The sequence below is a fragment of the Pyricularia grisea genome, assembly GCF_004355905.1.
Source record: "Pyricularia grisea strain NI907 chromosome V map unlocalized Pyricularia_grisea_NI907_Scaffold_6, whole genome shotgun sequence".
NCBI lineage: Eukaryota > Fungi > Ascomycota > Sordariomycetes > Magnaporthales > Pyriculariaceae > Pyricularia > Pyricularia grisea.
Genome location: NW_022156719.1, coordinates 1,374,985 through 1,399,830, shown reverse-complemented (window position 1 = coordinate 1,399,830; position 24,846 = coordinate 1,374,985). Strand labels below are relative to the sequence as shown.

Here is a 24,846-nt window from a genome sequence, read left to right as displayed (position 1 = left end):
TTTTTTTTTTTTTTTTTTTTAAAAAAAAAAAAAGGTAGATGCCAGCCGCAAGGCCTCGAGATGTGATGAAATCCCATTGAATCGGGTACATTATTAACATGCAAGCGAGAATTTGAGATGAGAAATCTCTACTAGTCTCCCTTTACCTGACGAGGCAAGAAAGCTTCAGAGCTAGGTGCTGTGACTAAAAGGAACCGCGTACCTTTCCTTGTCTTACGCACTCATGGGTAAGGACACAGTCAAGACAGGTACGCACTCACCCTGAGCAAAGTGCGGGGCCAAGTTTGGTGACCCCTCTTATGACGGGGTCCAGGCCAGGCATAACCAAAACCCACCTGTGCACCTGTACTCGTGTCCCTAACAAAGGACCCCCAGGCCAAGAAGCTCTGTTGCCACGTTCAAACTGACGTTGTATTACTGTACATCTCGAGCGCCTCAAAACAGACGTGCATTAGACCGCTCCGCTTCAGCGTCCCATTCTTTGCCTTGTCTCCCTTTTTTTTTTCCCTCCTTCCACAGACCGCCAGTCTTTCCGAGGTTCTGATTCTTCTCCTACCTACCATATACCATTGTTGATATTATATGCATTGGTTCTACCGTTGCTAAAGAACTGATCCGATTTCGACCGATAACCCCTGCGCCACATTACCACTTGACTCCTATTTTTTTTTATTTTATCCGCGTCAATTACATCTGGGCTGTAAACCAGTGGGACACGTTTTGTGCTTTAATCTGAGCCGGTGACAACATCTTCTACATCACCTTTTCCACGCTCCGCCGGCAAACTCCCATTCTCGGTATCACCACCTCATCCGCCCATCATGGCCGCCCCAGCCGCCCCAGCTCCCCTGCAGCTTGACCCCAAATATGACGACTATGACTTCCCAACGGTTGCTCCGGTTCCCGCCCCTGGTCACCCAGGCCACTTGACGGCTGAGCAGCAGGCCCAGGTGTCGCAGCTCAGGCTCATGCTTGAGTCTCAGGGCTACACTGATCGTCTTGACACTCTGACTCTGGTAAGGCGCGCACGATTGGCGACACATGGAAAAGATTGGAGATGGAGGATGGGCTGTTTGTAATGGGACGGTCTTGGGCTGACATGAGATTGTTTTGTTTGGCTAGCTCCGCTTCCTCCGCGCACGCAAGTTCGATGTCAATGCCTCTCTTAAGATGTGAGTTGTGTCCTTTGTTTCACCCAGCTAGCAATAGATTTAAGCGTCGCAGTGCTGACCATATGTAATAGGTTTGTCGACTGTGAGAAGTGGCGCAAGGAGACTAAGCTCGACGAGATCCTGCCGACCTGGGACTACCCCGAGAAGGCCGAGATATTCAAGTACTACCCTCAGTACTACCACAAGACGGATAAGGTAGGGCTGAGGTCCCATTGGTTGGTGGTAGTCATATGTTTTGTGCCCCTTTGACTGACTCCTCCGAAACCACAGGATGGCCGGCCAGTCTACATTGAGCAGCTTGGCAACGCCGACATCACCGCCATGAACAAGATCACAACGCAGGAGCGCATGCTGACGAACCTGGCGGTCGAGTACGAGCGCGTGGCGGACCCGCGTCTACCCGCCTGCAGCCGCAAGGCCGGCCACCTGCTCGAGACATGCTGCACCATCATGGACTTCAAGGGTGTCGGTATCTCCAAGGCATCCCAGGTCTACGGCTACGTGCGTGCGGCCTCCAACATGTCTCAGAACTACTACCCGGAGCGCCTCGGTCGCCTGTACCTCATCAACACCCCTTGGGGCTTTAGCGGCGTCTGGGGAATTGTCAAGGGTTGGCTCGACCCCGTTACCGTCCAGAAGATTCACATCCTGGGCAGCGGATACCAGAAGGAGTTGCTGGCTCAGATCCCCGCTGAGAACCTGCCCAAGAGCTTGGGTGGTACCTGCTCCTGCCCCGGCGGCTGTGAACTTTCGGATGCTGGCCCATGGAACGAGAAGGAGTGGGCTCGTCCTCCCAAGTGGGAGACGAAGTACAAGGAGAAGGTCGCTGCTCCGGCGGCGGCTGCTGCTCCGACTGCCACCGAGGCTGCCCCTGCCGCCGCTCCTGCCGCTACTCCTGCTGCACCTGCGGCTGAGGCCGAGGCCAAGCAGCCCGCTGCCGCTTGAGATAGTTTGCGTTAGGGCATGGTGTGTCCGACTGCAAAGGTTTCACGCCCTGTATTGTTTGAGAGTGTCGAGATGAATAGGATAATTTGCAAGGAGTTGGGGAGAAGGGAATGGCGGCTGGAATTCTGCCAGAGATGAGATCCTTAGACTTGTTTCGGGGTATGCAGGAGGGACAAGCTTTACCCAGGCTGATATACGCCTGGGTTTAACTTTTGACGGAAGTGGTTGAAAAGATGAGACGGCACTGAAAGATGCAGATTATAGACCTTTCTTCGTAGCCTTATATCCACCAGTCTTTTTATTCGTCACTTGTTCCTGAAGGCCAAGTCATCACCGTTGACCCGGGTCTTGCCATTAACTAGAATTCTTCCGCGGTAATTGTTGAGTACGTCCATTTTTTCTCCAAGCTGTCTTTCTCATATAATCGTGAAACCACATTTTCTGTTGTTGTCCAATACTAACGCCACCAACGCCGACGCAGCCCATAAGCCAGAAACATTGAAATGAATTTTTACAACCTATACCCACCTATCAATTAACAGCGACTTGCGCCTCACCTCCCGGCAATAACATAACTCCCCGCCGCCCGTGCACGCTCCATACGCGCCACAGTGGCCGGCATATCCCTCTTGAGCCGAGCCAGCCCCTCGACGGCGGTGCCGAACGAGTCTGCAACCTCGTCGTTCCTCAGCAGGACGCCGATCGCAGGGCCGGCGGCAGCCGGACCCTCGTCCGCCCCTCTGCCGTCGAGATTATCCAGCATCCGCTTGCGACCTTTTTGCCTGAGATCCCTGTCGACGTCGCCGACGCGCTCCTTTGCCGCCGCCAGGGCCGCCTCATCCGCGGCGACGCCGGCCTTGAGCGCGTCTCCTACCCGCGCGGCGGCCTGAGCCGGCACGCGTCTCTTGAGCGCCGCGATCTCGCGGAGCAGCTCCTCCTCCTCGCGCAGCAGATCCGGGATGCGGTCGCGCAGGCGGGCGTCGAAGGGCTCGTAGACGACGTTTTCGTCTTCTTCGTCTTCTGCTGCAGTCGCGGCAGTTGAACCTTTCTTTTTGTTCTTTTTGCTGCCCTTTTTGCCCTTTTCTTTCGTCTTGCTGTTGCTATTCTTCTCCTTTGGTAGTAGAGATTCGGGAACGGGCAGGCCGTTGATGGAGAGGTTGGGCGCGGCCAGGGTAAAAGTGCGGGCGATGTAGTCGTCGACGAGCTCCTCGATGCGGGCGCGCAGGGCGTCCTCGGCGTCGTCGTCGGCCAGCGGGAACGCGGCCCCGATGCTCTCGGCCGCGGCGCGTCGGACGTTGTTGAGCAGGTAGGTGAAGTCCTCGGGGGACTGCAGCTCGACCTTGCGGTGCGCAGAGGCGGCTGCGTCCATGGCTGGTGATGGGAGATCTTTTTTTTGTTGGTGTTTTTTTTCTTTGTCGCCTGTTTGTGTTTTTATGGTTGCTTGTTTGCTTATTGTTTTGGGCTGAGCTGCGAAGGAAACGAGGTATCGTCGTTGACTTGGTGTTTTACAGCTCGAATGAAATTTGAATGTCCAGTTCAAAAATGAATTGTATCCAGGATTCTAACGGTCTAATCTTTGAAGACGGAAATGTGAGTTTCGGGAAATTTGCGATCCGTCCGTAGTTGAATGTCCTTTTTTTTTTCGTCCCATGAACAATCTTAATTGTTCGACTTTTAATGGCGGCTAATAACACTTCCTTGAAGTTTTTGTTTACTTTGGAGAGCTTCCGAGCCAAAGTGCGCCTTTCCGCGATCTAGGGTCCGTGCGCCGGAGACTCTCCCCTAGGTTCTGATAGGTGGGCTGTGTGGGATAAGTGACGCAGTCGCATGTTATCTGCCGCCCGTAAAAGCCTTATCGGCATAAGCCTCTCGTGTCGAAGCGGGGAGTTGAAAGCTGCCAGAATGGGGGGCTTTGGTGGGGTCACGTTCCAATGGACAATCCGGGGGTGCTGCATCCACACCGCAACCCCTGTCCTAGCCTCTCTTTTCCATGGATCTTAGAATCTGGCCAAGCTATCTTGCCAGGCTTTACGGTATACCACCTGCACATTTGAAATGGAAATCGGGGGGCCTCATTGGGTTGGTTGTCTTGACTATGTATGTTGGGCTTGTGAAGATTGGTAATGTTCCTCCACTTTGTGATGATCGTTCGTCTAAAAAAAGGACCTTGTGAACGGGATGGTCACTCAAGGAAACATAACTTTGGGCCAGGGGACACTGTCTGGTCTGCCTGTTCATGTCTCCTACAACCCCATATCCGAAGCCCTTTTGACGATATTTCAAGAAATTACCTTGCGTTTAGCCGTGGTGATGTACCGATCCATCTGAGGTGGCAGAAGAATTGGCTCATGTGCCTTTTCTTCGCCGCGATCTTCATGCTAAAATTCCCGCGAGAGATAGATAGAGAGAGAGAGAGAGAGAGAGAGAGAGAGAGAGAGAGAGAGAGAGAGAGAGAGAGAGAGAGAGAGAGAGAGAGAGAGAGAAAAAAAAAAGAAACAAGATATCGCAGTAACAATCAACCTCGTAGGACCGGCTTGGCTGTTGCCGATCCCGGACTTTTATGAATTCAAAGATTGTACGGACCGACTATTTGCAGAACAAAAAAAAAAGCCATCAGCCACAGACGACAAGAGCGCCTCGGCAACAACCTAGGCTTTCCGGAATTCCTAGACAAGTAAAGGCCAAGTCTGCAGTGTTAGACCAGGCCTGTTAGATCCAAGTCTAGAACATGAGCCGCCCCTGCCGCCAAATCGATCATCTATACAGTTCTTGGCAAGCGTATGGGCTATATAGTCCTTGGTTTACATATGTATAAGCCGTGGCTGCTGTCGGCCCAAGACGCCAGGCATTAAACCCCCCCACACTCCATGTACAGTTAATTAGTAGTCTTGGGGGGAATACTAACCAAGGGGGGGCGTCTGCTTGGCCGCTAAGCATTACATGCATAATCTAACCCACTATGCTGCGGTCCCCTTGATGTTTATTTTCTATAACTTCTTTTTGGATGAGTGGTGGGTGGGTGCTGTGTTATACGAAGTACGTCGTACAAAGTGACACACGGCAAATATCTAGGGCAAAAAGAAAAACAGAAGAAAATAAAGAGGAAAAAAAAGGAAACCACCTATCTTTGAGTGGTCCCGCAATGTGGGCGCTTGATAAAAAGAAGCATGGGACAACCTTGAGTAGCAAGGGTCGTTTTGAGTGGGGATGTGCGGGGTGGGCCATGTCATGAGCTCCTCCCGCCTGGGCTATCGTCTGCTGCACACAGTGCATGACAGTGCGTGCTCAAACAGGTACTCACAGATACAGTATAGCACGTTTACCTCGGGTTGGTCCGGGATATTTTGATTTCTGTTTGTTGGCAAGGCAGTAAAGTAAATCCCTAGAAAGGGGAAGCGTTGCTTTTCACGAAACCTTGTGGCTGGCTTTCTAGACCTTTGTACAGTCTACGTAACACGGTAGGCCTCTCCGATTCGTTCCGCGAATGCACCATATACCTATCTACAGTAGATGATACCTACCTGGGTACCTTACCTAGACAATAGTATCGAACTCGGACAACCCCGACGCTTTCGCCTAACGAGTTTAGCCTCGCTCTTTTACTCATACAAATTTACACTCAAATTCCTCCTTTGCATAGCACAAAATGTATAATACACTGTCAGCAAGTTATCAAATGTCAGAATTTTTCTTTACTTTTCGGACGTCTGAGGTGCAGGATGCCTTGTCTTACACATTTGTCGATTATATTAATTCCAGTACCGTGGTAGTTGGGTTTCCATCAAACGATGCTTGCACCAAGCTCGCCCAGGGCCATCAAGTCGTAGTCAGAATTGCCCTAGCTGTCGATCGGGTTGACTTCTTGCTGACTTACTATCTGTCAACCCTCTTTCGGCTTCTGCACAGACATTTCCAGAGTGCTCTGTCTGAAAGCCTGTGTGCAATCATTCACATGCAAGATAGTCAGTCAGCCTATCGTAAGAGCGCTTCATGTCAATCCAAGGTTCCGTCAGGCAGGCATGCAGCGTATGGTGGCACCAGAGCTGCTGACACGAGTTTATTTGGTGATCTTCCTATCAAGTCCCAATCCCAAATCCAAGCGCCGCCCAAACAAAAGCAAACAGAGGAGAAAAACAGAGCTCACAAAACGCAACATGCCTGCCACTGCATACCGATATGGCTTTTCCGAGTGCTGCTCTCGTTTGAGTCGCCTAGCATCTACCGGATGGGTAAGGCAGTCACTGCTCGATAGAACAGAGCCGCACCGTGGTCTTCCGCCAACGTATCAATAAAAAAAGAAAACTGGAGAGGATCCGCAAAACAACCCATCATGCACCGAAACGCCATGAGAAATAGTAGAGAACAGAAACAAATGTAGTAAGAAGAGAAAAGGGGGAAACAAAATTGTTGGTATTCTCGCGAGGATTTTCAAATAAGGGCTCTAATATGTTCCGCGGGGGTATGATAATATGTCGTAAAAGGCGTAGGTGTGAAGGCATTTTGATCGTCATACAAGCGTATGTGCACTTGGTGTCGCCATATTTTTGACGATGTAGAAGAGACGTCTATTGTGGGAAAATGGCGTTGATCTCTTCGTCGGTTACGGTAATCTCATGGACGGGCTCGCGGCGTTGGTCCAGAGGAATGTAGTCGTGGTCGACGTACGATGGGAGGAAGATTTCTGTTTGCCAAAACAACCTGTTATGCCATGAACGTTGTATAAAAAACGGGGTGTCATAACATGAACTAACCTGGGTTCCATATATATCCTTGGCTGGCGACGGTGTAGGAGATCTAGTCGAGGACATGGCTCGTCAGCGACACCCGCCAAGTAAATGTTATGGATACTAGTGGCAACTTACAAGTCTTGGGGGACCTTCTGGGTCACCTATGTTGATAACGGTGCACTCTTCTTTGAGGATCGCCGAGCCTGTTCGAGCAGTCAGTTTCTCGCCCAATTTCTGCCTTACAAATTGGTAGCACCTACTGAGAAGGCTGGGCCGTCGTTCATGTATCAGCTTCTTTTGCTTCTGGGCAGATGGTGAAGGAGTCGATTGTGCCGACTGTGGTGTCCTTGGAGAGCTCGAGTAAGACGAAGACGAAGAAGACGACACTCGAGCCGCCGGATTGGAAGGCCTATCTCGGCGGTCGGCCAGGCTTGATGGAATGGCGATGGACTGCGTAGACATGATGGCTGGCGTCTAGAGCACTATGGCAATCGTCTTGTAATTGCAGCAGTGATTTAAATGCTTGAAAGTATTGAGTACGAGAGAATGAGTCGAAATCCGGGTGTTCTGTTGGCGAGAACAGGAGTCAAGTAATTGTGAGGCGCTGAGGGAACCACAGAACGGTGTGGGAGTTGCTTCTCAGGAAGCGGCGGAAAGCGGGCCTAGAATCGCCCGAACCGGGTCAATGATTGATTGCTGGCTGGCAAGCAGGGTAAGGATCGGGAGTGTTCTGTGGCTCGGACGAGCGAGCAAGGCGAGGCAGGTTGAAAGCAACAAAGAAGATAAAAAAAACAAGGATGGGTTAAACAAAAGGGATTCGTTAAGGGTTGAGACTGAAAAAAACAACAACAAAAAACGCAGTTTTGGAGGTTGGAAGACAAGGCTGTCCAAATGTTGGCTGGTCGAGAGGAGAGATGTGGTGAATCACACCATCCCGCTTGGCTCTGGTGTTGGTTCGCCTGGCGCTGCTGTGTCGGCTGCCGCTTCTGCTGTTGTTGGGAGAGGGGAGCCACCCCCACAGTGTGATGACTCTAGGCGGCAACAGTCTGCAAGGGTCCTTTCCTGCAACGAGACCTCCGACAGACAGATGGGGCTTTTGTTCTCCACCTCATTATGGACCGCCATCTCCACATTCAAATCCTTGGTCATACCGAGGACAGTCCAGGCTCGCCGCACGATATGCTCCGGTCGTTTTACAGGTAACTTGAACGACGGCGACGAAGGTCTGTCTTTTGCAAGTGTGATTGCGTTAGCGGCGCGCCATCACATTCTTTCTTCGTATTGACCTTGACAGTTTGTCATTTGGACTGCCATGAATCTCAAGCTGAGTTGAACTTGAGGCTTTTGATTCATGATTTAGAATTATAGCTGTTTACCAGGTACGCTAGGTCCATAGGTACTTACCTACCTGGATACCTACCTGGCAGGTACCTTACCTTCGGTATGTCTGAAAGTAGCGCACAGGGCAGGTACGTATCTTGATTTAATTACGAGGTACGTACGGATAAGTGGAATCAATAACAAGCCTGATATAAGATCAAAAATAGGCACACAATGTTCCCTTCAAATAACGTTCGATGGAGTACAGCTATGACTGGGATCTTCTGTTGTCGCGGCTACAGTGCAAAGCTTGTAGTATGCGCTACGACATATTCAATGACCGAATAGCAATTAAGTCAAGTTATCCATGATCACACTGAAAGAATTTCAGAAATACAATCCTTTGGTCCGAACAAATATACATACTCTTGCAAGCTTCGAGAAAATCCCAACTAAGAACCCGTCAAAGATGATGGCTTGGATGGATAGGGTTATTAAGGTCGGTCTATCGTCTGAAAAACATGCTACTACTCATAACAGTAGTAGATCAGAAACAAGTTTTTCTTTGGATGGTGTGTTATTCATTTGCTTGGGCCCCGATCAACGGTGCTACTCAGCGCTGACTCGATGTCGTGCCAGTGATATGCAATGCCGTTGCGCAGTGGCATCACCACAGTTGTGTATTTTGCGAGAGATGCATCGTGGTGTGGCGACTTGGTTTTTGTGTCGTTGAATACCTTACCTGCCTGCTTCGTTGGTCCGATTTTGTTTCCTCACTGTAAATTTTTCTTAACTGAATTATAACAACAGGTAGGCTCGCAATTACCAAAATGGGCAATAGTTCACAGTTGCGATCCACTTCACAAGGTCACGAGACATGTCATGTGATAGCATCCCCCATCGAGACACGGCTGCTGGTCCGTGGGTGGGTGCTAGGCTGACAAGCTTCGTACTCTTCCAGTGTGCGGAGCTCAACATGCAATGATCCAGGATATCCTAATCAACAACAACTCATCACCGGCAATCGTTTGCATCTTCCAACTTCACGACCGTCACGACCGCCACCCGGACATCGATTAGCGACAAACCATATTCATCGCGGATAACATCCAAACCCAAGGGCATCTGTCACAGCGATACCGATACCTACGTGTCTCCAGTTCTACTGCTTTCCTCCACCATCAATCACCACCGCGTGCGTTGGCCGCAGCACCAACAGGAATAGCCGCAAAGATGGGCGACGTTCTCGTGGAAAACTCTTCCAACTACACCCCCCCACACAAAAAGGCAGCCCCGTCTACGATTCCTAGTATCGAGAACTTTGAAGGATTGCCGACCGAAGGTGGTGATGATTACGCTACTCTGAAGAAGCTCCAGAGGCAGCTGGAATACATCCAGCTTCAGGAAGAATACATCAAGGATGAGCAAAGGTGCGTCGAATAGCAGAGCAAGCTTCACTGGAGTACCACTCTTGTGTCAACTATCTGGATTCAAGGAAGCTGACGAGACGTTCTCGGCGTGGTTTAGGAGTTTGAAGCGAGAGCTTGTGCGTGCGCAAGAGGAGATCAAGAGGATTCAGAGCGTACCACTTGTCATCGGGCAGTTTATGGAGGCGATTGATCAAAAGTAAGTGGTATCTACGAAAGTCGTAGTTCCCCATGAGACGGCGGACTGACTTGTATTCTTGTACAGCACCGGCATCGTTCAGTCAAGCACAGGCTCCAACTATGTCGTCCGGATTCTATCTACCCTTGACCGTGAGCTGCTCAAGCCATCGTCATCAGTAGCACTCCATCGCCACTCGAATGCTCTTGTCGATATCCTGCCACCGGAGGCCGACTCTTCGATTGCCATGCTCGGCGCCGACGAAAAGCCCGATGTGACGTATGCCGACGTGGGAGGCCTTGACATGCAGAAGCAGGAGATTCGCGAGGCTGTTGAGCTACCCCTCACACACTTCGATCTGTACAAGCAGATCGGTATTGACCCGCCGCGCGGTGTACTGTTGTACGGACCTCCCGGTACCGGAAAGACGATGCTGGTCAAGGCTGTTGCGAATAGCACCACGGCCAACTTCATCCGCGTCGTCGGTTCCGAGTTCGTCCAAAAGTACCTGGGAGAGGGTCCCCGCATGGTCCGTGACGTTTTCCGTATGGCCCGTGAAAACGCTCCCGCCATCATCTTCATCGACGAGATCGACGCCATCGCAACCAAGCGTTTCGACGCCCAAACAGGTGCCGATCGTGAGGTTCAGCGTATTCTGCTCGAGCTTCTGAACCAAATGGACGGTTTCGATCAGACGGCAAACGTCAAGGTCATCATGGCCACCAACAGAGCTGACACACTCGACCCTGCCCTTCTTCGTCCCGGTCGATTGGACCGTAAGATCGAGTTCCCCTCCCTCCGCGATCGCCGCGAGAGGCGCCTCATCTTCGGCACTATCGCCGGCAAGATGAGCCTTGCGCCCGAGGTTGACCTTGACAGCCTCATTGTTCGTAACGACCCGCTCTCTGGTGCCGTCATCGCCGCCATCATGCAAGAAGCGGGTCTGCGCGCAGTGCGGAAGAACCGTTACAACATCATCCAGAGCGATCTCGAGGATGCCTACTCGAGCCAGGTCAAGGGTACTAGTGAGGACAACAAGTTCGATTTCTACAAATAAGCGACGGAATTGGTCGTATTAGTGGTGAGGTAGTGAAATGAGGAAGCATGCTGTGGTCTTTGCGACACTGGGTGAAGTTCTTAATTTTGGCTGCAGAGGGAGTTGCTTCGCTTTTGGCAACCAGGAGCGCTTGGGCACCATTGAAGCATGGGGTAGTGGAAGTATGGAAGCCTGGTCTGCGCCTATCACTTGTAACGATAAAAGACAAAAAGGGTAACTCTTTTTCTTACCAACTAGATGGGATCGGTCTGGGGTCCGGGGTTGGGGCCACGTTAAATCGCAAAAGGATATCTTTGGTCAATTTGCATGCATAGAGTCGAACAAGACTTGTCCTAGTTGCTGACTCGAGAGGCTGGACTGGGTGGTGAGGTATTTTGTCCTGCCTTTGTTCCTACTTGGTGACCCTGCTTTGTATACTTTACATTTGCAACTTGAATAGGAAGGGAGAAGAAATGGATACAGTCACGAAAAAGAGAAAAAGAAAAAAAAAAGCAAGAAAGGCAGGGTGAAGACGTATGTTGAACCAAAGACCGAACTCTCCTCACTTCAACAAAGTTTTGAACAGAAGGGGGGGACCAAATTTATGTAGCACAGGCACGAGATTACAGCTTTCACCTGAAAGTTGCATGTTTTTTTTTTTTTTTTTTTTTTTTTTTTAAAAAGGAGCTTGGGGGAACCTTCTCAGTTTTCTTCCCCTCCTCCGTAACAAAACAAATGCAATTCAGAACACGACATAACATTCAGACCTGCAAATAGCTAAAAGTGGGTGGGTGTTTTAGGGTTGGAAATATCAATACGCCGTGCTACAGAGAAAAAAGAAAGAGAAAAGGAAAAGAAAACTACCCTCCGAAGTAAGTGACAAAAGAAAATAATGAAGCAGCTGCTGGGAGAAGATGGCGCGATGCTTCCCTCCGGGTATATCCTCCAACCGTCGTCTGTTCCCCATCGCCTCCAATACCTCACCCCTTTCACTTTTTGGACTGCCTGAAGGTCGCTCCAAAAAGAACATAAGGAGAAAAGGTAAACGGAGATTCTTGGAACAGAAAGAAAAAAAAATCAAGCAGATCAGAAACTCCTCGCTGTCTTGTAAAATACCCGCCCCAGAATAGCCCACCAAAAGGGGGGGAAATGCAGAAAGTCTATGAAATTGCCCATACCTTGCACCCGAAAACACAAAAGGGGAAGAAAACCCAAAAAAAACACCACCCGGAGAAACTTTAGAAAAGAATCATTAACCATTAGGACCGATCCACCAGCGATGGCACTCTTTCTCGTTCCCATTATTGCCTTCTATCAAGTCTTTTTACCCATTTGTAGCCACAAGCAAGTAAGTAGAAGGCCCATTCCATTTTCCGTCCGTCTATAAAAAAGAAATAAAAAAAAGTCCGCTCTCATTATTAGTGCGCTTGTTGGTACATGCCGAATTTGTACAAATGCTTTGATGTCGGAAATATGTTTGTTTTGAGGACCGGGATACTCGCCGAACCTGACTTAGGTAGCCGGTCATGGCAGACGGTTGAAGAGGCTACGGTGATGGCCCAGCAAGCCCATCACGTTTCGAGCAAGGCCGATGGGCATCATGAGTTGATCACGACGCCCAGTTCGAGAAGAAGCCGTACGAAGCGAGTGTGAAGTTCGATAAAGAAATCGGGAAGGCCAACAAGCTCTGGTAGACCCCTGGCCCGGGGAGCGCTGATGCTACCTCCGAATCCTGAGCCCATCCTTCTAGAGATTCCATTGCCGGCCGCAGCAAGAAAGCTGCTGGTTCCTGGAACAACAGCGGGGCGCTGATCAAAGGCCGACATCCCGGGGTACTGTCCGTTCGAGACGACTGGACTCGCAACTACGCTTTCGGCAGCTCGCTCGGCTTCGGCTTCCGCAAGGCCCTGGATCCAAGCGGCAAGGTCTCTAAAGGCAGCAGCGATAAAGCCAAAGGGCTTCATTGCCTGTCGCTCACGGTGCGTCGATAGTGCCAAGAAGGCATAAACTCGCTTGTGGCCACGGGCATGTACGTCGGGTATACGGAAGATATAGGCTGTCGTGTAGCCAGCGGCCGGGTCTCCAAAGAACATAGGGCCACCCGACGCAGCTGCGCCAGTGCTGTGCGTGGTCACAAAAGAAGCGGGGGCGTTTGACGGTACGTTTGTCCCGAGATTAGGGGACACGCCTTGATAACCTCCGGCCGGCGGGGAGGTGGCCGGGGCACGGGGTAGCATTTCGAAAGACAAAGTACGCAAGCACGAGTTGCGAACTATCTTGAAGGAGCGTTCTCCTGGTTCGTGGGTCGAGGTGTAGTGGACATAATGTGTATGACTCCTTCGCGTAGCTGAGCTGCTGGCGCTTGATCGTGAGGTAGTCGACGTAATCGTGCCTGTCCGCCGGTGCCTGTAGTTTCCCGCTTGAGAAGTTTGCGGTCCCTTATTCCCAGCCTCCTCGGTGTCTGATGAGGAGGAAGAGGTGGTCTGCGAGCTTCGTGCAGAGGTTACACCCGAGTCAAAAACCCTAGCATAAGGCGCTCGCGTACGCAGGACTGGGCCTCCTGCATCTATTCCTGCATCGTCCGAAGTACCTTCTTGCCGGCGTGGTAGAGTCATGGCACAGTTTTCGCAGGGGTTGGCACGCCGAGTGTCATAAGTTTTCCGGAAACCTGAGTCCTTCCCCGAGATCGGCTGTGGGCTCACTGGAGGGGTTTCCACAGCTGATGCCAAAGGCGTGGCAGTATGCGATGTGCTTCGCAGTAACGAGGCCCGCGGTGTTGGGTTTTCTCGGTCAGAAGCGGGAAGCGACGCACTCCTGCCGCCGCCGAGATTCATCTGGCCCAGGGCTTCCGAGATAGCGTTTGCCGTCTGTGCTGAAAGCTGTGCTGATGTTTGGCCCCCCGACTGTAACCGCTCAGTAGAGAAAGAAAAGTCGGAAGGATCATCCTCGTAGCAAGTGGAGCAGGGTACGGGTATCCCTTCGGTGACCATCAAGGGCGTCGGCCCATGAACGTCGCAGTAATGCACCAGGCAAAGCTGTAAAGTAGGTATTAACATCTCGATTCTCATTTGGATTTAGACACAAAGATTGGCCATGGTGGCCTTTTTTCTGATTGCAGAATCATGGAGGTACAGTCTAGGGAGGGACAACGGCATGAAAAGACAAGAGAAGCTTGAAAAAGAAGAAAAAAAATATGCTGGCGGTAAGCAGACCAAAATTAGGGAGGGAAAAATATATGGTAAGTAGGGAGCACGAGGGGTCCACGTCGAAGCGGTGAGACGGAAGGGCAGGTGATGCGCGATGTGTTCACAGCAGCAGGCTAGAGACATCAATCGCTGGGGGCAGATGAGCTCAGCAAATTGTATTGGGTGACGGCAGCACGCGCAGCCACATTCCTTCCAAGGGATGGATGTGACCGGTGTACCAGGACCATGGGATGCGCTGTATTTTGTATGTACCAGTCCATTACCCAGTGTAGTGTGCGTGGGGGTTATGTAAGAGTGTATTGCGCGCAGTAAGGCCACCAATGGCTGTAGGTATGATAAGATGGGAGATGTGACTGGGCAGGTTGTTACCGAACCAGGATAGTATAAAACAGCCGTGTGTAGATCGACGGTTTACAACAAAAAAGACATCGATGCAAGGGATGCGAAGATAGAAGCAGCTGGGGCATGGCAGAAAGAGCAACAAAAAAAAAAGATCAATACTTACTATCGACGTCATGATGAATTATTAGATGCGGTACCTTTTGGTGCAATGTGATGTTTCCCCGAATATTATGGTGTGTTGCGTGACGCTGACGCAGTCACTCACTATGCAGTCTTGGTGAAGTGTTATGCTTGAAGCCGGCTGGTTGATGGACAGAAGAGATTCAAAAGCCCTGGGGATAAAAGACTGTAGACGGAGTTGCAAAGTTTTATACTGCCAAAGAGCAGAGTAGTAGTAAAAACGACAGCTGGTTCGTTTTCTCGTGTCGAGTAACAACCCAATAAAAGAAATAAAAATGAACGAATGCAAAATAAAGTGAGAAAGAGTCGTATCTCGGTAAATGTTCAAGGTTCGCCGTTGTAGGTGTCTTGCCCATCAAGCGGGATTAACCCAGTGTTTATCACTCACTCGACCGCGGTGGATTTGGTTAGTCACCCAGGAATAGAAAGATTTTCTCGTCGAAAGTTATTAATGCCACAGCTAGTCAACGACGCTTCATGCACTGCATATAAGCCTGCTAGTAGTGGCCTGGGATGCCGTCTCGAGAGCTATAGCTTGGCCGATTGAGCCTCCGTAAATTGTACGGGCTCAAGTTAATAGACGGCCCGGACTGGACTGAATCGCCAGTTGCTATAGCGAGAGACCGGGATCCGATCGCTGAGAGAAGGTCGTTTAAATCGTTTGTTGGATTTTCCCCGAAATCTCAGTCAATGTTCGTCCTGGGCGGGGAACATCAAATGATGATGATGCATACAACCGGCTCAAACTGTTTGCTTATTGGCTTCTGTTGTATGCTTAGCGCATCGCGACTAGCCTACCAGAACCCATCATGGCAAAAGTCTGATAAGAGCGGTGATGGGGAGGGAAAAAAAGATAATCGGGTTTAATGTAAGGTAGTCGAAGCTTAAAGGTAAAATAATAATAATAATAATAGAAAGTCGGTACCGTCCAGCGCTGGCGTAAGTGATGTGAGGCGTAATTTTACGAGATGCAAGTCGCAGGCGTGTGATGTGATGTTGACGCCGTTGTCGGAGCAAAAGGGATGGAACAAAGTACTGTTTGTAGTGGTAACAACCTGGGTCGTCGGATGCTACTTCGGGAATGTCGGAAGCGAGATGTTGTCAGGAGCTGTTTTTTTTTTTTTTTTATCTTTTTTTTTTCTCCCCCTCGCTGTCGATGATCTGCAGATTTGCAGTTGGAGGTGATTGGAGTCGTCACAGAACGTATACTTGGAGTAGGTAAGTTAAGGGACCACCTACTCCGTGTGTGTAAACAGAAAGATTGCGAAGTAGTGCGAGACGCGTGTATGTTTAGGTAGGGCCAGTGTGTAATATTCGTATCGTGACTGGTCAACGATGGGGGAATTTTGGGACCGAAATGAAGACGCTGCTGGCGGAAGCACCAGGTTAAAGTGGCGGCGGGGGAGGTCAAATACTCCAACTAAAGTTCGTTCCCTCGTGGGTAGTGGGCTAGGAAGGAAGCTGAGTCGCCGCTGGTAAGCAAGCTTTCACGGCAGGGAGTGGTCCCGAGTGCATGGATACCTACTCCAGCGCGCAGGGATATGTGGCCTTGCTTTCTGTAAGAGGGGTGTAACCAAAAAGGAGAAGAAACGGAAAAATAAAAATAAAAATAAAACAAAAGACGGGAGGCTACGCTGTGAGTTCAAAGGCTAAAATGCAGCAAAAGCACTTGTTTTCTTTTCCTAGATTGTTGACGATAAATGGGTTATGTGCGGATTTTCCCGGTCCCAACCAAAAAGTAGGAAAAGACAACCAATGACGACAATAAATGATCGCCGTTAACTGCAAGACAGCAACAGGGCCAGTTATCCAAATACCGGTACAGAAATCAGATAGATCGGAGAGTGTAGCCGACTGGGAAGAGAGAAAAAAAAAAAAAAAAAGACTACTGGAACTCTGGATCAGAAATACATTCACATCAACAGAAATTAAAGACAAAATCCGGGTGAACCACAAAGATCCAGTGACTCGATACTTTTGACTGGGGTTGGTTGGTGTCTCCTCCCTCGCCGACTGCGGCTCTCTTTCACCTCTTTTTTGGAGTAGAAATTCCGGATTGCTACAGAAAGCACCCGAAAAAAGCTTCCAGAAACTGCTGACACACACAGGGGTTTCGGGCCGTTGCAAACTGTTCTCGAGTGGGAATGGTGGAGTTGCTGTTGATGGATCGGGGACATGGGTGTGTGCCGTCTTTTGGGCGTCTTGGACGTGTGTTAGGTTCCAAAGCAAGCTAAGCTACCGGGCACCCAGTCCGGTAGGTAGGTTACGTAGGTAGGTACCTCCTACCCAGGTTAGACTACGGTACATGCTATGTACAAATTTAGTTTACGTTTGTGAGAGGGGGCTAAGGGTGGGTTGGGGCTATTTCTCAAAATGGTAGTCATGTCGCGCAGGTGCAGTAGTAAACAGTACCTACAGCATGCGTAAGAAGTGCGTCGATCCTTGAATCTTGTTCAAAAGGTCCATCAATCAATCCAGTGCGTACATAATCCATGAGGTCAAAAAAGATCGGATACGCTAGGTGACATGCTTGGCTATTTTACTACAACTAGAACTAGAACTAGAACTAGACTAGACTAGCTCTAGGTAAGGTATGTAATGCAGGTATGTACTGTAAGGTAAGATATTATTTACCTTATCTAGCATTTCCTACTCGGGCGCCTACATGGTAAGCGAGAGGGATCAATTGGTCTGGCCCTGCACGCCTAATCATGGACGAGATTGCAGATCGGTTGCGCAGCGGGGGAGGAAAAGGAATCAAAGAAAGAAAAAGAAAAAGGAAAAAAAAAGAAGAAGAAAAACATATGAGACGAACGAAAGTGCATGCCGCCTTAATGCTCCCAGCCAAAAAGCAAAGGACCGGCCGACTGATGGGCTCGGAAGAGCTGACTGACCCAGGTTTTGGATACCTTTGGTTAGGACGCGTTTGGGATGGACGGGATTGGCCAGACGGAGGTTGCATACTGCTACGAGCACATCGAGGTTGCAATGATGCTAGGTGAGGCTCTTGGCGTGGTATGACATTCAATGGTCAGTCATGTCTTTTCTTTGGCTTTGAGCATTCGGCGATGGCAATAGTATCGAGTCTCACAGCCGGTGCTTGTGATAGACACATGCAGTCACCCGTAATCTTTGCGACAGAATTCCAATTGTGCCCCCAATCATAATATCTCTTATCTTCTACATCTCTTTTGGTTTGTTTCTTCTGCCTTTTCTTTTTAATCGTTGTGTAACACTCCCAAGCCTTTTCTGGGCAAAGAAACTTGTTTCAACTGCATGCCCGCAGCTCTCCGGCGCGGCCACGTGCAGAAAATTAGCAAGCAGCAATCGCAGCTGAGGAGTGTGATTTACCATAATGAAATAATAATACGCGCAGACTAATCATCTATATTACTTCATATTTATCAAATATCATTTCTTCTCGTTCGTGTGCATCGCTATCGCCATTTACCATCGCCGCCAACACCATGGCTCTCTACCAACCAAGGCCTTGCTGACTGGCTTGAATGCTGCCTGCTGAGAGCGCTACCTGGGGTTTGTATCAGCTGTGTCGGGGTCAGAAGGTTCAATACTTGATTGCCCCCGTGTAAGAATTGAACCCCAGGACGGCATCTGTGGCGGTAGATACCCCAGTTGGATCATCCATTGCCCCGGACTGTGACTATAGGCCATGTGATGGTCCGGAATTCGCAATCTTCCGACAAGACCCTCATCGCTACCGAAGGCCAGGAACGGCATAAGACCTTCAAGCAATTACCTTACCTAAGGTACCTACCTAGGCATGGGCGCTGTAATTATCAGCAATGCCACATGCTAGATAGATACTCCCTGCCTCGTACCATTTTCTTTTCATACCATCATGTCGTCAATTTGAGCTTCCTACTTTTTATTTGTGACAATATTCTGACGGCAGTCTGGTTTTCGTCTAAAAGAGTGCTTTAACGACCGTATCCTATCCACCCAAATAATGTGCGGGGCCATCCGCAATTCCTTTTGGTTGCCGAGGGATGGGATCGCACAAGTTAACGTAACCACACAAACCCGCCCAAAGTTCAGGTACGGTACCGAACCGGTTCCAGGGCCTGGATTCTTTCTAAACCAAGCTTAGCGTCCTTTTCCTTTTCCCATTTTAGCCCATCATACAAAAAAAGACCCGCGTTCCGCCCCACATTAGCCGCGCCAGCTTTGCCCAGTTCGAAGGGGGGGGGGAGTGGAGAAATGCCTGTTCTGCCATGTGCCAACGTTACCGCGGTGCGCCCAGTCCCGGGTTGGGCACCAAAAAGGAACAAAGCCAAAGGGATTACTTCGGCAGGTGTCGAGCCAAGACCTGGAGCCTTATTTCCCCCCATTGTCTGTCATCTGTTGAGTCACGGTCTCATCTCCCATTACTGAATATATAAGAGAAAAGCTCCACTCCATTAGGTAAATTGGAAACCAGGGCTAATCCATCTAGGCCATACTGGCTTAGTATATCCGTTGAAAAATATTTTTCAAACAAAAAAAAAAAAAAATGATAAAAAAATGTCGCATACGGAAATGTCCGAATAAGCGAACAGGCCCCTGAGAATTCGTGTTTAACCCAGCATCTCGGTTTAAGCGGTTCGCTTCACCCAATTGCGAAATCTCGAACGATGTTGGAGAAATCTCTCCGGTTCCTCCTGGTTTGGAGCAGGAGAACCGAGGAATCGTCGGAGTGTCGGGACTGGAATAGGTATAGCCCCAGGTACTACGTGGCGGTGGAAGCATGTGATGCATCCTCTCTTTTTTTTCGCTCTCTTTCAACCCTCACCCTTCCACAAAAGCCCTGCATGTTATACAATACAGATGTTTAATGACACAATCAGCCAAAGACCGGAAGAACTGGTAATGTCTCTGGTCAAAATACCCTGAAGTGCGGGAGCGTCGCTACCGGCGTACCGTTGTCATGACCCCTACGTACGTGCGCATGGTGTCGCACAGAGGGGGCTTTTATTTTTCGGTGGACATGTGGTGAGGCAGGCCATCGGTGTGGGTGAATATAGTGCCGGTTTTTCAACCTTCCTATCTACACTAATGACCCGAGGGTCTCAGGTAGGTGCTCGATCAGGAAGTCGGACCGCCAAAGCCAACGGCTAAACTTTGACTTGATAGAATGAGAAGGGGGATGGAAATGTATGAGTTAACTAGCTGATTGTCTCAAGCGCAATAACACGCGACAATCAACGGCTGAAAGACATGGATGGTTCAAGGATGGCCTTTTTTTTTTTTTTTTTGGCAAACCAAGATCTTGGGCCTCCAAAATGGTAAATGCATGCAGTCAAGATGTCTGTGTGTTCGGTGCATGTCTCCCCGCATCATCATTCCCCTTGATTTTTTCTTCTTCTCATTCACCCCCTTTCCCATTTGCCAATAATTAAGGCGCGTCTTCTTTCGTCATCAGTGCGACGTCGTTTGGGCCAGGCACATGGGAAATTCGAGGGGATCCTGATCGACAAGACTTGCAGCAAAAATGGCATGCGTCTTCCCGCCCTGCCATTTCTGGCCCTTTTTTTTCTTTTTTTTTTCCCTGCTCGGTCCTCTTTGCGTCTACAAATTCGGGATAGCACTTCATTAAGGGTGTATGTGCCCAGATGTCAGATTGGGTGTGACTGCCGCAACCGTCACCCGCATTTGCTTTTTTTCTTTTTCCCTTCTCCTTTTTTTGTCGCTTAGACGGCCCGTGATGAGGGAGGGGGATTGGCAACGTCACACACCACATACAAACACACACCCATCAGAAAAAGTCGGTCCAATGCATCTCGTTACCACCCTTTTTTTTTTTTTTTTTTTTTTATACCCTCCCACTTCATCTTCATATGTCAGCGACGTAAGATTTTCCCGATTTTCGCGGGGAACCCCGCGATGGTCAGATGCAGAACCTTTTACCTAACCCGCGGTAGAAGACTAATTATGTACAGTGATATAAGACGGAGAAAATGATAAAACTGAAAAGAAGTACTAAAGATACCAAAAAAAAAAGTCAAAATAAAAGAGAAAATAAAAAAAAACCCCCCAAATCCAACATCAAATGAAGGTACAATGGTAGCATCATCCCCATTCCCTACTAGCCGACCCTTGTCCCCCATGCACGACGCAAGCTTTCTCTACCCTCCTATTTCTTCATCAGGCAGGACAAAACGCATGGTAAGCGAGCGCACGGCGACATCTAGATTCTGCAGCCTTGTGGTTCAACGACCCCAGAGAGACAGAGTTCAGCTTGGCCATGCACGTCTGTCCTTTTTGTCTGCGACCTTCACTGAACCTTTCCGGGGTAGGAAACCGTCTCTTCCCCAGAACCAAGTCAAAAACAAAATCACAAGTGACCCTCCCTTACTTCCTCATGCCCAAAAAAGAACTGCCGGCAAACGGACGGTCGTCGTTCCATTACTGCCCGCTTCCGGCAGGTCGTGTATACCCGAAAGGGGACATGTAGTAGCTGCACCCATGCGCCAAGGCGTGTGTAGAATCAACTGTCAAGCGCGCGCACACACACACACACACACACACACACCCTTGGATGTAACCCTCCATTGGGGGGGGGGGATCTTGGGGAATACGTCGAGCAAGGTTTGAGCGGATACGCTGCCGACACTGCTGGGTAATTTGACGGTACAAGACATGCTTTGGCGTATGCTTTCCTTTCAACTCTCGTCGGAAATTTGTAGGAGAGCATTCTCTGCGAGGAGGAGAGGCAATGATGCTTGGATGTAGTCGTATAGTATTATCTTCCGAGTGATAACAAACCGCATGCCCTGAGCGGGGGGCTATACACTCAGGTCTCTTCAGAAAGATACATTAGGTAAGGATTGAAACCTAATACGAATACTTGAACGATATAGCATGCCCACTGCACCTGAAGAACAAAGTATGGAAACAACGCCCGTATAAGTTCCAGAAGGGACGTCTCAAAACGCCCAATTTCGATTGTATATGGAGAGAATCGCATCTCGATATCAAGTGTCACGCAGCAGAAGAAATGAGTTTTTTGAGAAATAATATAAGAAGTGAAATGAGTAGGAGAATGAAAAAGGCTCGCTGATTTAATGCAAGGTATATCCGGTATGCCTATGATGAAAAAAAAAACAAAGAGGAAGCATGGGCTAAGGTATGCTAAAACAGACAACGCTCTAAAGAAATGTTCTATAATGCCACCATTGTCACAAGACCCTCTTGAAAAAAAAAGTTTATGAAAAAGAAAAGAAAAAACCAGCAGTTTCGGTGATAGACCGAGGGGATATCGAAAAGAAACAAGACAAGACGCATATTAAACCCCCCACCCCATCATCAATGACTCCTGGCGGACATAAGTCTGGCCTAGAGACTCCCAACCGATCTGGTTCTGCTCTATTGTCCAACGAAGGGATCGCCCTCGTGCCTCTTCGCCGCCGGCTCCCGGTCCTCCTCGACCCCATACTTGTCCTGCCATAGCTTGCGCATGACCTGGTAGATGAAGAGATACTGGGCCTCAGCCTGCACCATGGTCCTCCGCTGCTCGCGTAGCTGGTTGACGACGCTGAAGATGAGGTCGTCGTCCTCGTCATAGCTCAAGTCCAGGTGGCCGTTATTTCTACTGTCTGGGATTGCCGTGGACATCGCGGACGCGGGACCTCCGCCGTTTCGCCTGCTCCTCCGCCCGTCGTCGTAGTTCTCCAGCAGGCCTGAGTCCAGCTCGCGCATCAGATGCTCGAGCGCGATAAAGGTGCCCGATCGGCCGACACCCGCACTGCAGTGTACGATGCGGGCGTTGTCTACGTCGGCGTTCTTCTCCCGTGATAGCCGCATCAACTCAAAGAAAGAGTCAAGGTCCTCCAGGGCCGGTACGCCAAAGTCGGGCCATTTGGTGTAGAGGAAGTGGTACACAACACGCTCATCGACCTCGGACTCGGACGCGCCCGTCCCGTGTGTGCTTTCACTGTTCGAATCCCCTCCAGGCGTTGTTGTCGTATCCCTTTCGTGGTTTGTGTCGGGAAACATGCTTTCCATGGTGAGTCCTGATGCCGGCGTTGCTTTGGTTGGCGATGTCATGATCACGTCCTCATCCTCTTCCGATCCCCCGGCGGGACTACCCTCAGAGCTCTTTCCGTTCTCCTGTGGTTGAGGTGTGCTAGGACGTGGAGTACGGCGATGAACGCGGATGACCAACTTGCGCAGCTCTATGGCGTCTCCCGCACTGGTCGGCTCGATCGCCTCACAACGCACCGTCGCGCGGAACCCGTCGTCAAACTCATCGGACAAGCCTATTTCGAGTGGCGGGTCCTCGGGAGACCGCGGAAAGTAGGGGTAGCACTTCTCCGCCGGCCCTTCGTGCGTCTCGGTCAGCATAACAATGACGGCGGGACTCCGTAGCTGCTCGACTACCATGCGCCAGACGTGCTCGGTCGAGTTCTTCTTGGGCCCCTGCATGGCTATGTACCGGCTTGCGTGCTCGTCCCCTACCCTCGTCGACAGCGCAATTGGCGACGCATTGATGTAGTCAACCTTGCCCAGTGGCACCTGCAGCCTGACTCGGTTGTTGTGCCATGGCTGCACGTTGATGTAGCGATCAAGCTTCTTAACTGTCGTGCTGGCTGGTACGCGAGCCCACTGGTACGAAGGCGCCGGGTTTTGGATCGACAGCTGCAGGCGATTGCGCTCAAGCCAAGTCAGGTCCTGGAACTTTTGCTCAATCTCTTGCTGCGAGAGGGTCAGAAAGAAGGGTATCTTGGGCGTTGAAGTCGCGGCCGCTGTAGTGGTGTCGAAATAGCCAGACCGACGCTGCCGGCAGCCGTCATCCGTCCCAATCGACGGGCGCGATTGTGACAATGAGCGATTTGCTGGCGATTCCGATGCGGGATGCATTGCTGAGAGCGGTGACCTGGGGGCCGTCTGGGAGCTGAGATGGAAGTTGTGATGTTGCACCGAGACTGCCGATGGTGACTGAGGGAGCGAGGCGGGAGGCGAGGAGCGGGCGCGCTTGGCCGAGGTGCGCAGGTTCGCGAGGCCGCGAAAGGGTGAGGGTTTTCTGCGCTGCTCCGGAGCGGGCTGCTGTGGCGCGAGGGTTTGGTTCTGGGAGTGAGGAGATGGTGTGCGCGAGGCGCTGCCGGTGCTCCTATCGTCTCCTGTCGATGTTGCCGTCGGGGTTGGCCCGGAGGCATCCTTTTTGCTCCGGCGGAATTTAGAAAAGCGCTCCATCTCGAAGAGGGCGCCCGACGACGCACCGAGGCTGATGCACGGACGGATGCTGGCTGGCAAAGCCGCGGTGAGGAGTCTCGGTGTTGATGTTGGGACAACCTTGGCGACAATAGTGAGGGGCAATATTTGTAGGATCTGGGGGAGTTTGGGATAGAGAAACCGCCCTGCACCTCTGTTTAAGGAGCGCGTCAGTGAAAGCGCGCTGCCCAGGCGCAGGCGGCCTCTCGGCGCCCGATGGAGAATATTGTTTTGCAACAGGATAACTGAGTTCTAAATGGTGGACGGACACCCCGATCTCTAGTCAGATTCAGCTTGAGTCGAAAATGGGTCGAACGAATGTTAGCGTCGCGCCTTACGTCGTTCTTGCTTGGATGAAGGTTGGGATTGTCGTCGGATGGAGTCTAGACTAAAAATAAGGAGGTCGTTGGTGAAAAAGAAACTACCATCTGGCCGTAAAGATTCCAGGCTGGATATGACTTGGAACTTTGGAGTCTTCAAGCACCTAGGTAGGTAGCCTGGTAGGTACCTAAGGTAAGGGTACTTTGGGTGTTGGGTAAAAACCAGAAAAGGATTTCACGTCTCCAGACCTCTCTCTGATGGAGTCCAGGGAAGAGCAACTACCGTCCGTCGGTGGGGCATGGCGCAGTCGTCATCCGTCCTTCGTAGGTAGAGTCGCACTGCTAGAGAATTGCCTGCCACTTGGTTCGTCGTAATGTAGGTACCTACTGTAGCATCGCTAAAAGGGGCGACGAGGGGCAGGCGGGGAGGAGCTGTTACCGTCCCTGGCGATCCACTTGAGGCGCAGTGCAGCTTGACATTCGGATTTTGACATGGGGCTTTCAATTACCGCACAGTAGCCGGTTTCTTTCCTTGTTCATGGGAATCTTCAGCTGGTCAAGGCTAACCATGCCAATATCGTCATAGGGACAGACTTAACTCTTATATGATCAACATTATCTTGAGCTTTGAAGGTCTATCCATGGGTGCATTGACGATTTCTTGGTCCGGCCTGTGGCATCCAACAAGCTGGTCAATTGATACACAAAACAACAATTCCACGGTCGGAGAATAATCGGTCGTGTCTGGCCATCCATCCAGCAGCCTGGATCAATTGGCGTCTGTCT

The 24,846-nt window shown here is 50.4% G+C and overlaps 7 protein-coding genes across 7 annotated transcripts; 2 read left to right on the top strand and 5 right to left on the bottom strand.

Annotated features, from left to right (window-relative positions):
- The first annotated feature begins 387 nt into the window (after positions 1–387).
- PgNI_08365 (uncharacterized protein) lies at positions 388–2,425 on the top strand. The gene is made up of 4 exons (XM_031128361.1): positions 388–1,016; positions 1,123–1,172; positions 1,244–1,367; positions 1,443–2,425. The coding sequence occupies exons 1-4, from the start codon at positions 822–824 to the stop codon at positions 2,115–2,117; spliced, it is 1,044 nt and encodes a 347-aa protein (XP_030979177.1). The 5' UTR covers positions 388–821; the 3' UTR covers positions 2,118–2,425.
- A 245-nt stretch (positions 2,426–2,670) lies between these two features.
- On the bottom strand, positions 2,671–3,486 carry PgNI_08364 (uncharacterized protein; the record flags this gene model as incomplete). The annotated part of the gene is made up of 1 exon (XM_031128360.1): positions 2,671–3,486. One exon carries the CDS (start codon positions 3,484–3,486, stop codon positions 2,671–2,673), a length of 816 nt encoding a protein of 271 aa, XP_030979176.1.
- A 2,273-nt stretch (positions 3,487–5,759) lies between these two features.
- On the bottom strand, positions 5,760–7,730 carry PgNI_08363 (uncharacterized protein). The gene is made up of 4 exons (XM_031128359.1): positions 7,105–7,730; positions 6,980–7,047; positions 6,869–6,911; positions 5,760–6,798 (listed from the first exon to the last, which is right to left on the bottom strand). The coding sequence occupies exons 1-4, from the start codon at positions 7,304–7,306 to the stop codon at positions 6,683–6,685; spliced, it is 429 nt and encodes a 142-aa protein (XP_030979179.1). The 5' UTR covers positions 7,307–7,730; the 3' UTR covers positions 5,760–6,682.
- Positions 7,731–9,135: 1,405 nt separating this feature from the next.
- PgNI_08362 (uncharacterized protein) lies at positions 9,136–11,389 on the top strand. The gene is given in 3 exon segments (XM_031128358.1): positions 9,136–9,594; positions 9,611–9,790; positions 9,857–11,389. 3 exon segments carry the CDS (start codon positions 9,398–9,400, stop codon positions 10,824–10,826), a joined length of 1,347 nt encoding a protein of 448 aa, XP_030979178.1. The 5' UTR covers positions 9,136–9,397; the 3' UTR covers positions 10,827–11,389.
- Positions 11,390–12,403: 1,014 nt separating this feature from the next.
- Positions 12,404–15,667, bottom strand: PgNI_08361 (uncharacterized protein; the record flags this gene model as incomplete). Its single annotated transcript, XM_031128357.1, has 2 exons — positions 14,517–15,667; positions 12,404–13,840 (listed from the first exon to the last, which is right to left on the bottom strand). The coding sequence occupies exons 1-2, from the start codon at positions 14,526–14,528 to the stop codon at positions 12,404–12,406; spliced, it is 1,449 nt and encodes a 482-aa protein (XP_030979188.1). The 5' UTR covers positions 14,529–15,667.
- A 3,357-nt stretch (positions 15,668–19,024) lies between these two features.
- PgNI_08360 (uncharacterized protein) lies at positions 19,025–19,594 on the bottom strand (the record flags this gene model as incomplete). Its single annotated transcript, XM_031128356.1, has 1 exon — positions 19,025–19,594. A coding segment is annotated over exon 1 (264 nt), but the record flags the coding sequence as incomplete, so codon positions are not given.
- Positions 19,595–21,531: 1,937 nt separating this feature from the next.
- PgNI_08359 (uncharacterized protein) lies at positions 21,532–24,556 on the bottom strand (the record flags this gene model as incomplete). Its single annotated transcript, XM_031128355.1, has 2 exons — positions 21,532–23,992; positions 24,344–24,556. Coding segments are annotated over 2 exons (2,310 nt in total), but the record flags the coding sequence as incomplete, so codon positions are not given.
- Between the last annotated feature and the right edge of the window lie 290 nt (positions 24,557–24,846).

What these genes read in the sequence shown, in the direction of transcription:
- PgNI_08365 (XM_031128361.1), top strand. Translation starts at nt 822, where the DNA reads ATGGCCGCCCCAGCCGCCCCAGCTCCCCTGCAGCTTGACCCCAAATAT. An exon ending in GTCTTGACACTCTGACTCTG is followed by an intron (nt 1,017 to 1,122) that starts GTAAGGCGCGCA and finishes TTGTTTGGCTAG; the next exon opens with CTCCGCTTCCTCCGCGCACG. An exon ending in GTCAATGCCTCTCTTAAGAT is followed by an intron (nt 1,173 to 1,243) that starts GTGAGTTGTGTC and finishes CATATGTAATAG; the next exon opens with GTTTGTCGACTGTGAGAAGT.
- PgNI_08363 (XM_031128359.1), bottom strand. Translation starts at nt 7,306, where the DNA reads ATGTCTACGCAGTCCATCGCCATTCCATCAAGCCTGGCCGACCGCCGA. An exon ending in ACGACGGCCCAGCCTTCTCA is followed by an intron (nt 7,048 to 7,104) that starts GTAGGTGCTACC and finishes CTGCTCGAACAG; the next exon opens with GCTCGGCGATCCTCAAAGAA. An exon ending in AGGATATATATGGAACCCAG is followed by an intron (nt 6,799 to 6,868) that starts GTTAGTTCATGT and finishes TTTGGCAAACAG; the next exon opens with AAATCTTCCTCCCATCGTAC.
- PgNI_08362 (XM_031128358.1), top strand. Translation starts at nt 9,398, where the DNA reads ATGGGCGACGTTCTCGTGGAAAACTCTTCCAACTACACCCCCCCACAC. An exon ending in ATGGAGGCGATTGATCAAAA is followed by an intron (nt 9,791 to 9,856) that starts GTAAGTGGTATC and finishes ATTCTTGTACAG; the next exon opens with CACCGGCATCGTTCAGTCAA.